The sequence below is a fragment of the Hibiscus syriacus genome, unplaced genomic scaffold (genome assembly GCF_006381635.1).
Source record: "Hibiscus syriacus cultivar Baekdansim isolate YM2019G1 unplaced genomic scaffold, ASM638163v2 tig00014304_pilon, whole genome shotgun sequence".
Lineage (NCBI taxonomy): Eukaryota > Viridiplantae > Streptophyta > Magnoliopsida > Malvales > Malvaceae > Hibiscus > Hibiscus syriacus.
In genome coordinates this window covers 481,320-494,904 of record NW_024062321.1, presented here as the reverse complement: position 1 = coordinate 494,904, position 13,585 = coordinate 481,320, and the positions used below count along the sequence as shown (strand labels likewise).

At 34.0% G+C, this 13,585-nt stretch overlaps 3 protein-coding genes across 3 annotated transcripts; 1 reads left to right on the top strand and 2 right to left on the bottom strand.

Moving 5' to 3' along the window:
* The first annotated feature begins 2,007 nt into the window (after positions 1-2,007).
* LOC120207085 (high mobility group B protein 6-like) lies at positions 2,008-3,976 on the top strand. Its single transcript, XM_039206598.1, has 4 exons — positions 2,008-2,467; positions 2,695-3,255; positions 3,334-3,675; positions 3,767-3,976. Exons 1-4 carry the CDS (start codon positions 2,072-2,074, stop codon positions 3,884-3,886), a joined length of 1,419 nt encoding a protein of 472 aa, XP_039062529.1. The 5' UTR covers positions 2,008-2,071; the 3' UTR covers positions 3,887-3,976.
* A 1,384-nt stretch (positions 3,977-5,360) lies between these two features.
* LOC120207087 (abscisic acid receptor PYL8-like) lies at positions 5,361-7,634 on the bottom strand. The gene is made up of 3 exons (XM_039206600.1): positions 7,413-7,634; positions 6,699-6,914; positions 5,361-5,887 (listed from the first exon to the last, which is right to left on the bottom strand). The coding sequence occupies exons 1-3, from the start codon at positions 7,533-7,535 to the stop codon at positions 5,669-5,671; spliced, it is 558 nt and encodes a 185-aa protein (XP_039062531.1). The 5' UTR covers positions 7,536-7,634; the 3' UTR covers positions 5,361-5,668.
* A 1,336-nt stretch (positions 7,635-8,970) lies between these two features.
* On the bottom strand, positions 8,971-9,844 carry LOC120207086 (ethylene-responsive transcription factor ERF061-like). Its single transcript, XM_039206599.1, has one exon. The coding sequence runs from the start codon at positions 9,842-9,844 to the stop codon at positions 9,029-9,031; it is 816 nt and encodes a 271-aa protein (XP_039062530.1). The 3' UTR covers positions 8,971-9,028.
* Between the last annotated feature and the right edge of the window lie 3,741 nt (positions 9,845-13,585).

Below are 13,585 nucleotides of genomic sequence, written 5' to 3'. Positions count from 1 at the left end.
TGACATCTCTCCGACGACAACTTGATGCAACAATTCTTTCCTCAACCTCGACTTGAACTTCATCTATCACTGGTCCACCAGCTGGTGCCAAGTAGGAACGCAACCTATTGCTAGTATACGTGGATAATTTAATCATCACGAGAGATCATTACGAGGATATCCAAAGAATAATAAAAAATCTCTCTTAGATTTCATACAAGAAAACAAAGGAATGTCAGGTGACTGGATATTGTGATGTCGATTATGTTGCATATTATCATATGCATACTATGGTATGTGATGATTGGTAACTGGGTACATGTTTAATCTTGGATCAGGTGCAATATCATGGTGTAGCAAGAGACAATTATCAGTATCCATATCAAACACCGAAGCGGAAAATCGATCGACATCATCAACAATACAAAAAAATACTTGGTTGAAGCAACTAATGGAAGATCTTCATCAGCCAACAGAATATCTAATAAGGCTTTTTTGCAATAACCTATCAGCTATACGTTTAGTAGAAAATCCAGTCTTTCATTCAAGGACAAAACATATAGAAGTGCACTATCATTAGGTATGAGAGGACTATTGTTGCTCCAGCTGAGGAGAAGCGATATTGACAAAGATATATTTACTTGTGAGTTTTTGTGTGCCTATGGTGGTATGCTTGATTTAATATTATTGTTCTGAACTAACCGACTTATTGTTTATTTTTAATTTAGTATTAATTATGCTTTATAGAAGGAGCTTGATGATGGGGATATGAAGCGGACAAGAGAAGTGTACATGTATCTGGCAATTCCTTCAATGGATTTATGGTTCTGTTTGTCGCTACTATTGCTAAATTGTTCTGAAATCAATACTCCACTGATAAATCTTGCCAACTAACACTGCAAGAAATTTGCCAATTGCAGACTATTTTAATGTTTGAATATGCCTTTTTCACAGTCTACTTGCTTGTCCGTTTCATTATGCTTCTGGTGAAGTTTTACCTTCTCACCAATTATGCTGATTAAAAGGGAAAAAGAATGAGGAAAGTCTCAAATTTGATGTGCTACCATTTGCAAAGGAACTAACTTGTTCATTATTTCTATTGGTTGTATGGCTTGTCGTTACAAATTTATAGCATGCATCAAAATTTGATTTTTATTGTTGTCTCTGATGAAATCTTGAGACTCCGACACAATGGCCGGACATTGCCGATCGACAGTACTTAGTTAATTCTATTAACATTCTAATAGTCTCGCCTCCCTCATCCTCATGCATATACAAAGGATGCAATGACTCATGTTTTGGGTATTTTCCATATTAACAATTGTCATATATTGTGTTTATCTTTGTGATTATAGTTACACCAATTTTTTGTCTTTTTAATGGTCATGCTGCATAATTTTGTCTAATTGCGTCATTGTTGATCCAATAAGTAATTTCATGGGTAATGATCTTTCAAATGGTTACAAAATATAGCGTAATTTAGCAACTTCAACGATTATCACCACCACGATACGTCGAAGAATTAGTAAAGCTCCATACACTTCTCCCCGTTCTCAAGCTTATTCATGGGTACATACTGAAATGCGGGAGCATACTCAGCATTAGGGGCTCGAATTTCTGCCTTCTCTTCCTCCTCACACAGCCTCAACCGCCGCTTCAACTTCGTTCGAGCATCATGCCTAGAAGCCCGAGCCTGCTTGATCTTCACCACCATTCGATTCAACTGGGCCTCGAAGGTACTCATCGTCGGGGGCAGTCTCCGTCGGCACGATATGCTTCTCGTTGTTATTGATCCCTCCCGTGCGCTTTTCTTTATTCAGGGTAAGTTCCATTAAAGTAAATAGAATTTGAAACGGGCTCAATTTATATTTATGGTGTTTGTGTTTCCTTGTATGGCCATTCAACGGTAATCTTAATTTTGAATTTGAAATACAAAACCGTTGCTCTATCTTATTTTTGAATTTGAAAAATTAGACCGTTGCTCTCCCGCTCAGCCCCTCTTTAAAAACCCACTAATCGCTGTTTTCCCATCCACACGTCTAAAATCAAAGAAACACAGATTATCTCGTAATTTCTTCTTCCCTTCTAAAAAATGGCGGATTTGGCGGTTGTTGTCGATGTGCCGAAGAAATCGAGAAAAAATGGAAGAAAAGCCTTGAAAGAGAAGAACCCATCGACGAATGAAGCCAATATTCTGGCAGGAAAGCTCTCCCCATTACCAGCGGTTCCTTCTCCGATGGAAGCCAACGATAAAGGAAAGTCCGCCAAGGCCAAATCGAAACAGAGCAAGCAATCGTTCGAGAAAGACTTGCAAGATATGCTTCGGCAGTTGAGGATCGAGAAGGAGAAGACGGAGGAGTTGTTGAAGGAGAAAGACGAGATGTTGAAGCTTAAGGAAGTAGAGATCGAGAATAAAGGTAAGGAACAAGAGAAATTGCAGATGGAGCTGAAGAGATTGCAGAAAATGAAGGAGTTCAAGCCCACCATGGTACCCTTTTTGTTCTATTTTCCCTTTCTTGATTCAAATTTTGGGATGATTCTTAATTTCTCATTGATGTTCCTTGTTCAGATTTTTTGTTTGATTTCCCTTTCTTTATCCAAATTTTGGGCTGATTCTTAATTTCTTATTGATGCTCCTTGTTCAGACTGATTTTCCCTTTCTTGATTCAAATTTTGGGATGATTCTTAAATTTCTCATTGATGTTCCTTGTTCAGACCTTTGCAATTCCTAAGTCTTCGAAAGAGAAGAAAAATGGTGGATCTGAAAAGAAGAGGCCGTCACCGCCTTACATTTTATGGTGCAAAGATCAATGGAAAGAGATAAAGAAGGAGAATCCGGAGGCGGATTTCAAAGAGGTTTCGAATATTCTGGGTGCGAAATGGAAGAACATCACCGCCGAAGAAAAGAAGCCTTACGAAGAGATATACCGAGCCGAAAAGGAAGCATATTTGCAGGTGATGGCAAAGGAGAGGCGCGAGACCGAAGCGATGAAGCTCTTGGAAGATGAAAACAAGCAAAAGTCAGCCATGGAGTTGCTTGAACAATACTTGCAGTTCAAGCAAGAAGCAGATAAAGAAACAACCAAGAAGAAGACTAAGAAAGAAAGGGATCCCCTGAAGCCGAAGCAACCGATGTCGGCTTTCTTTTTGTTCTCGAACGAGCGGAGGGCAGCTCTTCTAGCAGAGGACAAAAGCAATAACATTTTGGATGTCGCGAAGATTACCGGCGAAGAATGGAAGAACATGACTGAAGAACAACGACGACCTTATGACGAGGTAATTTATCGAACCCGAAAACTGAATCGTTTTATAAGAGCTCTTGGACTAATGTAATTTTGTGAATTTTGCTTGCAGATGGCAAAGAAGAACAAGGAAAAATTCATGGAGGAAATGGAGGTATACAAGCAGAGAAAGGAAGAAGAAGCTTCGAGTCTCCGAAAACAAGAGGAAGAAACAATGAAACTCCATAAACAAGAAGCTCTTCAACTGCTCAAAAAGAAGGAGAAAACAGATGACATCATCAAGAAAACGAAGGAGAAACGCCAGAAAAACAAGCCTGTATCGGACCCGAACAAGCCAAAGAAGCCTGCATCTTCATTCCTTTTGTTCAGCAAAGAAACAAGGAAGAATCTGATGCAAGAGCGAGAAGGGATCAATAATTCCACACTCAATGCATTGATTTCGCTGAAATGGAAGGTATATGATGTTAAGTTGGGATTTTCAGGTTTAAGTTTCGATCTTTCTTGTTAATTGACATTGGGTTTCTGTTGTTTTTGGATGTTATTAGGAACTTAGTGAGGAAGAGAGGAATGTTTGGAATGGAAAAGCAGCTGAAGCCATGGAAGAATACAAGAAGAAACTGGAAAAATATAATAACAAATGTGCAGAGGAGAACAAGCAGCAGTGATGAAATGTTCTTGACGTTGTTTAGTTTGAAACATCAATCCTTTTGATGAACTGTTCTTACACGGTAGGATCTTGTTATTTTAAGTTGTTGTCATGTTGATTTTGTCTCATTGCAATTTAGTTTCAAAATTCTGGAATTCATATCATCTTTCGAGAAATATAAAACTGTAGTTTTTTTTTTCAGTGCAAATCCTTCTGTTTGTTTTCCCGGAAAAATATGGAGAAATCCCAATAAAATAATCCTCATAAATTCGACTTAATTTTTTTATTCAACTCGATCGAATACATCTTTATAATAAGAGTACATATCTTCTGTATTATTGAATGCAAACTGTGAAAACATCTCAAAATAGACTCGAATAGAGCACTTTTGGTTCCCATATCAATTTTCAGAACAAAAATCAACGAATCAAAATTGTATATAGCAAATGGAGATCGCCATCAAGGAACTTGTTCTTTAGGTGATTCAATTTATACTCCATGCTTAATATGACTCTTAGAATCTGAATCCGAACACATGGTTGTTTTCAACGCTCACATCCGAACCCGAACCCGAACCCGAGTAACCTACAACACAAGTTGATAGAATTTCTCAACAGAGGAACTTGGCATAACCTGAGAAAGTAAAATTCAAAGCATGGTGTAACAACATGCAAAATAACCCCTATTCCTATATATACACTACTGCATTTACATTGCTAAACATTATTGTTGAATTATACTTAAATTATCATTTTAATCACATAATTTCAAAATTTTAAAAAATATTGTTAAATTTATCCAACTGATATAAAATGATCATTATGATATTATAATAAATATAAAAATTAATGAATACAATAATTATTTTATAACCGTTCACAATTATTTAACTTTTATATCTATAAGAGAACCTGAAATTTAAGAAACATTCAACTCTTAACCATTCACCAATAGAGTTAGTTTAAGTGGTAAACAACTTGATATTATTAAAGTAGATTTCGAGTTTGAATCTTTATGCATGCATAAAATTTTCGTTGGAAGACTCACCCACAAAAATAAAATGTACAATCCAGATCCGTCTGAATCAATCAAGACGAAGCCTTAAAATTGGAATACAACCAAAAAAAACTCCTAACCATTCAATGAAATAATCTGTGAAAGGATAATTTAATTTTCCCATGAAATCAACACCATTCGTCAATTTATTGGATAACGGTCCCTTCAATTGGAGCCTGCCCTGCATTCAATGGCCGACCCTAACATTTCCCTCGGTGTGCCCACACCTTAATTACAACACACCTACATCAAGAATAATCTCTCTACCGATATAGACATGCATGCATGCATACAACTACCAAATTACCAACAGACATGCGCGTACGTGCATACACCTACCAAATTACCAACATACATACCATTATACATACAATTATTACCAACATACATACATGCAAAACTAATGAACATAAAGTGTGACAATGCGTAGATATTTGCAAACAAATACCAATTCACCACCCCCATTATTCAACATAGAGAAACACCACAGAAATTTTTGATTCATTTCTTCATTTAGTAAATCCGTAGGCTGCGGACGAGTTTTAATTGTCAGCTACTATCAACACAGTACACCTAAAGATCATTGTTCTAATTGAAAGAAGCAGCATAAAAAATATAAGGAAACAGAAGTTCTCTATGCTAGCAGGAAACCCCAAACTGTCTTCCCGCCTTCTAATAACAAGAGTGTCTCTCGCTTGTCACCCGCAACAATTACCTTGATGAAGCTAACAGGGACCCAGATTTTTCACATTCTTTTGATTGGCTCGGTCCGATCCTGAACAGCCAAGCGCTCTGAAACATCAGCCAATGACTTGAGGTTGCACTTGATCAGTGCCTCGACAAAGTAGCATGTTTCATCCTTGGTGTTCCCTTCTGGTACATCCACTACAAATGACTCGATCACCAATGTTCCTGGTCTGCCATCAATGACCTCGGGATGAACTGTAACAATGGATGAGTAGTTCTGCCAATTCGCAAATAAGGAGAATTTTGCAGTTTCAGCAGGTTAGTCCGTGACAAATGTTTAGGACATATTATGAAGTTCAAAATTTTGACCCCAGAGAGAGGTTAATGCAGAATTGGTACATAGCATTCACGGAAATTCAAATATTAGAAATAAAAGGAGGCAGGATATTATATCTCAGATCTAAAAACTAATACATCTTCAACAACATGATAAACAACATTGCTTTCCCACCATTTGCATAAACTAAAAAACATTCTATTATACCAAACCCATTACATCAAAACTGCCAACAAACCTTTGGTTATTGCACTTGCAAAACGAATAGTCCCCCAGATCAAATGCACCAGTAGCCCAAGAAACAACAATAATTGGATGAAGGATAAGGCATACAAATTGCCCCAGACACAATGCAGGAAAGAAGCTCATTCATGCCACTAGCCAAATTCAGCAGACAGAGATTTCGGAAATCAATGTGTATGATATATATCTCCTTCTTGTTTCAGAACTCCAATTTCGAGTTTCATAAACATAAAAAAGGTTCCTATGTTATCCCAATGAGTTGCAAAAGAAGTTAGCATATTCAGTCATCCATCTTACAGGATACGATATCCAAAACATTATTACATTTTCTGTTAATTTATATCACAGAATCTAACAGAGAATGTCATATAATAAAAGACAAGATATGTTAGTTTGAGATTTTAATCCTTATATTTCAGTCAAGATCATATGTTGAAAAACTAAAAATCTATAGGAATTCAAAGAGCAAGCATTTTAAGTTACGTGTACTGTGTTTAAAAACTCATACCTTCAACCTGTGGTCTCCTCCAACAATCCTCATGCTCAAAATATGCTCATCATCATCTAGATACTCTAACCTTTCCTTGCTAGTTGTGGCAGGCAAACCTGACTTAACATTGACTTCTCTAACACTTCCAATCTGAAGATCACCCTGTAGAACACACTTACTAACAAATGGCTTATACTTCTCCGGTTGATCAAATCTCCTCACCAAAGACCAAACCTGATTGATCGAAAACCAATAATAATTCATTAACGAAGAAAACACACCAAATTTGCCTTCAAACAAAGCAAACTAAAACCTGAAACTAACCTCAAAGTAATTTTATTTGTAACTGCACAACATTTAGATTGGGTAAGTTATCATTTCCATACTCGAGTGAAATAAAAGTTTAACGAAAATCTTCTGATCCATTTCCATTCAAACAAAGCAAAAACTAAGCAATCCACTATACAAGAAAACAACAATTTTGGAAAGTAAATGCGAGAACGCAGATTGTCGACAACTTCAATTGATTCACAAAAGAATTTCAGTGATAACTTCACAATTCTAATCAGCCCCTACTTAATTTCAATCTCATGTATGTTCACGCAACATGCAATGAAAAATAAAGGAAATTCAACTAGATCTATGTACGGATCTAACGCCAAACAAAATCAATCGATCCTATCAAAAAGAAACAAATATTATCGAAACAATACAAAAGAAAAACAAACGTACGAGATGAACCGGAGCTTTGATGTGTTTAACGAGCGAAGAGCTGCACTGATTTTCTTTAACGTCGTGTTTATGGTGCTTCTTGATGAACTCTTCTTCCGTCTTACTGAACTTGTTCCCGTTCATGGCGATGTAATCATTGGTCACCAAGCAGAACCCTGGACCGAGGAAAAAAGAGCGGCGGAGGAAGCAAACGCCGACAGCGGGAAAGTGGGGGGAGGATTTAGCGGGTTCGGGTACAGTAATAGGGAAGTCCGGGGAAAGGTCCGAAACAAAACGACGTCGGGTACTGTTTATCCGTGGTTATTATTTAGCGCGACTGGAGGTTTTGGATTTTTGCCGCAGTCTTGAGTTTTGATAAGGTCAAAAGGATTTTGGACGGACGTGGTTAAAGTCAAAACGGCTGCGTTTTTAGAGGTTTTTTGCTTTGCGTTGGGTCTTCGAATTATTGGGCCGATTCTTTAGCCCAAAATTTGGGATATGAGGATTGAAATTTGATTCGAGTTTTAATTTGAAGTTAGTTTAAATTGTTTTAAATTAATTTTTTTACTAATCTATGGTATTTATGAGTGTTAGTATTTATTCTGAAAATTAAATTATTCGACGATAACATTCAAATACTCTACAGTGACTGGTGCTCAAACCTGACTGGAACATATAAGAATATCAATCATTCTTTTAACCACTAATATTACTTAGTTTGTGATATTTAATTCAATTAAATTGTATTTTTGTTAAAAAAAAAATTATACTCAAATTTTAATTTTATGATTTATTCAAATATAATTGTTGACTAAAATGAAAAAAAGGATTATTTTGTGTTTTATTCAATTTTGTTATTTTTTATAGAGATTTTGGATTCGAACATCGATATTTGTAATGTGTGTGACATATAATTAATTGATTGAGAGAATTCTAAACAAATATTATCTTGTAATCACTTTAGACTGATAAAAAACTATCAATAACTTGAGAGTCAATGAATGGATAACTATCTCTCAAGCAAACGGATTTTCACATGATAAATTTTTTAGTTAATAAAATATAAGAGTATTATTCTCAACTAAACGCGACATTAAGTATTATTTTTAAAACATAGTTAAATGATCAAAATATAAATAAAGTATGACTCTTATTATAAATTGGTCCCTAAACTTTAAATATTTTGATTTCATCCTTAAATTATGACTATCATTATAAATTAGTCATTAAACTTTTAAATATTTCAATTTCATCCCTAAACTATGATAATCCTTCTAAATTGCTCCCTAAAATTTCCAATTTCATCACAAACTATATGTATATACTAATCACATCCATTGTTAATAAAACTGTTAGGCCAAACCATTATATTATATGTTTGAAAAAAAAAAATTAGGTTGAACTATGGTTGAAATTAAATACATATTTTGATGGGGATGAAATTAGAATATTCAAAACTTTGAGAACTAATTTAGAAAGAGGGTCATAATTTAAGAATGAAATTAGAATGTTTATAAGTATAAAGATTAATTTAGAATAAAAATTATAATTTAAAGATATATAATATTTGAAATCTAACAGCAATTGTATGCTGAAAAAACTTGATCACAAAAAACATGAATGTAAATGTTGTAATCTTAATTAGCAAGAAAATCCCACAACAAGTCAGCATCAAAAGACGGCATTTTAGCGAGCAAATCGTCCTCGAACCGCGGCTCATCTACCGTCGTCATCGTCGGATAATCATTCGAGACGGAGGCCGGCGAATTCTCAGCTCTCCGAAACCCATCGCCCGACACGATCGACGACACCAACCCGTCGCTTAAACCGTCGCCGAAAGGCGACGACGACGAACACGCGGCACGATCGTCGTCGAAGCCGCCTTTCTTGGCTTTCTTCTTGGCTCTCTCCGTTTTCATCTTCTGACGAATGGATTCGATCTTGGCATCCACCACGTTCCTTAAAGCATTCAACGCAGCACAATCTACGAACCCAAACTTGCTGGGATCGTTTAGGTTCGGGAAATTCAGCCTCGCGTAATCCCCTCTGAGCGTATAAGCTGCTCGATCATATGCCAAAGCGGCGGTCTCGGCCGTTTCGTAGGTGCCTAGCCACACTCGCTTCCTCTTCTGTGGGAGTCTGATCTCCGCCACCCATTTGCCCCACTGCCTCTGCCGTACGCCTCTGTAAAGCTTCTTCTTTTGAGGACCGGAGCATTGGCTCGTCGATTCATGGTTTTGGTAGCTGAATCTTTGAAGGACGTCTCTTTGGCGGTGGTAGACCGAAGAGCCTAATGGCTCATTGACGGCGGCGGCGTTTGCAGATGACGGTGGTGCACAGATAGAGAAGATTGAATCTATGGTGTTTGAGCCTCCTGATAATATGAGCTCTGACAGGAAAGACCCAATATTTGTACCATTGTTGAATCCACAAACATGGTTGGTTTCTTGCATAATTGACCCCCAAAAAAAATAAAAAAAAACCCAGATTTGGTAGATAGAAAACGAAGGAACTAAATAATAGTAATAACTTGGAGAGTTTTCAGAGTGCAGGTTCCAGCCTCGTGTATTTATAGCTGCACGGCAAAGCAAATCTTACGTAACTTTTGGGTAAATATAAATTTTGGTACTTGATTTTAGTATTAATTTATTATACGGTACTCAATTGCCAAAAAAATTGAGTATCGCTTTGCACATAAATGTCAAAGTTAAGTAATGTAGCTTATATTTATCTTAAAAGGATGACGTAATTTCTTAGTATATCCCTGAACTATGATCCAGTTTTATATTAGTCTCTAAACTTTTAAATGTTCTATCAATAGCCAAACTATCAACATCATTTCATTGATAATTTAGTTAACGTTTCATTAACTCTATTGGTTAAAATAATACCATTTTTAAAAGTCTTAAGAATTAAACATGTGATGTTCTAAAAAAACTTAAAACATTAAAAAACATATTAATTTTTAGAAGGTCATTTGTTCAATTTTCATGACCTTAAAAAATCAGAAGAATTAACGACATGTTAACAAAATCAAAATGGATTGATACGGATAGTTTCACAACTGATATAGAATTGTTTACAATTTATGAACTAATTTAGAATGGAAGTAAATGTTTAGGGTCTAAAAAATAACATCACAAAAATTACGAACTGGCTTAAAATGATGGTCATAACTTAAGGATATACTACACAATTAGCCCTAAAATTTTTCAAGGTCAAAGTATATAATTAAATTACCCATAAATATTGCATACAAACACTAAGTTCTAAATATATTTAAGAGATGATAATCGAATTAAGATTCAACTAATTTGATTATGTTACATTCTATCTAAGTTTTAAATTATTTAGTTTAAAAATTTTATAGTATGATATATTTTTTATAAACCACCTATTTTCGATTTATTTATTGATTAATCTGGACCAAGTATTACAGAGACGAGGACAATCCTCTCAACCCAGTTTACTCCATTCACAATCGTCAAAATACGAACCCCTAACCTTACTTAAAAAAATTTGTACCTCATCCCACTAGGTCAACCGATTGTTGGTATAGTATGATAATTTTAGTAAAAGGTGAAATCAAAATTTAATACTTTTTTTGTAAAATTATCTTATAATTTATTTGTGTTAACTATAGTGAAATTATTGTATGCTATTTGTGAGTATTATTTAGGTCTTTCTACGTTGACTTGTAGTAAAGTACATGTCGGATTCGACAGTGGAATTTTACAGAACAAAGTCAACTACGTAAATGTGAACTTTCTCTTACATTTTTTTTTGTCAATATTTGTGAGTTTATATAGTGATATTTTAAATAAAATACATAAATTATTTAAGATTGTTCAAATTCCAAAAATAAAACGTAAATAATATACGAATTCATGACTTTCAATAGATAATAATCGATTTTAATTTCTCTCTCCTCCGTTAAAGGAAAAGTGCATACCGAATTAACTAAATATATGAATTCTCAGTTGTAAAAATAAAAGGGTAAATACACAATTGGTCCTCCGATTATAGAATATTATTTTATTAAGTCCATCATTATTAAAAGTTATAAATTAGTCCTCAATTGTAGAAAGTTACTTTGTTATGTCCTCGACTATTAAAAGTTACAAAATTGCCACCCAACCATTTATTATATTCCAAAATAGTCATTTTTCGTTAAAATATTGGCATTTGTCTAAGTTGGACGTTAACATGATTACTGAGGTATGATAATCTTTGATATTCTAGGATCATATTTTATCATATCACAGTCAACATGTTAACGTTCAACTCATAATACTATCAATTTTTTAACAAAAAATAACGAGTTTGATCATAATAAGTAGTTTGATGGTCATTTCGTAACTTTTAATAGTTAAGGGATTGAACAAATCAATACTCTATAGTTAGAGGACCATTTTATAACTTTTAATAATCAAAAGACTTATTAAAATAATACCTTATAGTCGGAGGACTATTTGTGTACCTTACCCAAAATAAAATTGCAAACCAAATATATACGTGTAAAAAAAAGGCTTGGTTTTTGCGTTGCATGTGAAGCAAACCTAATTGTCGGTTCAAAAGTCAACGGTCCTTTGACTCTTGTATTACGTTAGTGGGGTAATTATTATGTACGACAGTCTAATATAAAACTAATGAAGTACATTATCGAAAATGTTAATATTTTTTAATATTTTCAGTAGAATGTTACTTAAAATGTTATTTTTTATACAATAAATGTTAATTTCTCTATTTAAAATGAATATTTCTGATATTTATATTTTTAATAAAAAAATAATATTTTAGGTAGCGCTTTACCAGAAATGTTAAAAAATATTAACATTTCCGGTAACGTCTTTTCTTAACCTTATATTAGTCTGTTTTTCTTTAGACATCCGTTTGTTAGTTGACCTTTTTAATTTACTAATGCTAGTCCTATTTATTATCAAATTTACGATAAGAGAAAATTTAAAAAAAAATGACCAAGTCAATGGCCACCAAGCAATTAATTGCACCATCACTTTTTTTAGGTCAAGATAAGTTGTTGAATGAAACTTCATATTCATACGACATATTTTAAGGAAAATATTAATGCAAAGCATGCATATGTAAGTGTTATAAACTAATAAAGTCATTAGTTTTGATCTGTTTAGTACTTAAATTATTAATTTTGGTTCGTTTTAGTATTTAAATTTTTAACTTTTTTAAAATTATACCTAAATTTTATTTTTTATTTCATTTTAGTATCTAACCGTTAAAACCTTTTGTTTTTGTTTCATTTTAATATCATCGTTCAAAATTTAACATTAAATTTTGAAATTTTTGACAGTTTAGGTACTAAAACTGGTAATTTTGGTATTAAACACGTTAAGTTTTTAACGACTGTTTTTTAAAATAAAATGAAAACTAAATGATAAGCATGATTTAAAAAAATTAAATACTAAAACAAATCAAAACTAATAGTCTAAGTATAAATGCATAATTTATCCTTCTTTAGAACATTTAGACGCGGACAGAATTGTCCTCATCATCCCATTGATATTATAGTTATGAAAATGAACGAATCTCCAATATGCCGACCTAAGTGAAGCATGGATAATATAATTAATGTGGTGGGCACTATTTTTTTCACACTTATTAAAAGTGGGTTTATGAAAAGGAAATTATCAATTGAATATAACCTTTTTTAGGTGACCCTTATTCTCATATGTAATATGGTAAGGGGAGGTAAATAGTAGGTTGCTCCCAACGTCAGGTTGTGAGCAGCTTCCATAGGAGACATCTGAATTATGAAATACCCTCCGTAAGACTCGATCCAACGACCCCAAGATTAAGAGCCTTGTGCTCTACCAACTAAGATTGATGGGTCATTTCCAATTGAATACAACTTTAATCACCCAATTAAATGGTTGACTTCATTATGTGTTCATCATCATTTCACAGGTATTTTTGCAATTGCGTCCAACACCACACAAAATTTTGGGGCTAAGAATGGTTGCCCATTTTGACTTAATGGACCTCCTCTTTTGTCAACGCTTTTTTTTTTATTATTTGCTTATCTTGTGCTTCATTAATTATAAAAAGGATTATAATAATGAATTTGAAGTTCAAATCAAATTGATTGGTTTAGGTTAAGCTATATTAGTAACTATTTAACTATTCTGAGAGATTATAATATGATCATTAGTCATTTAATATTT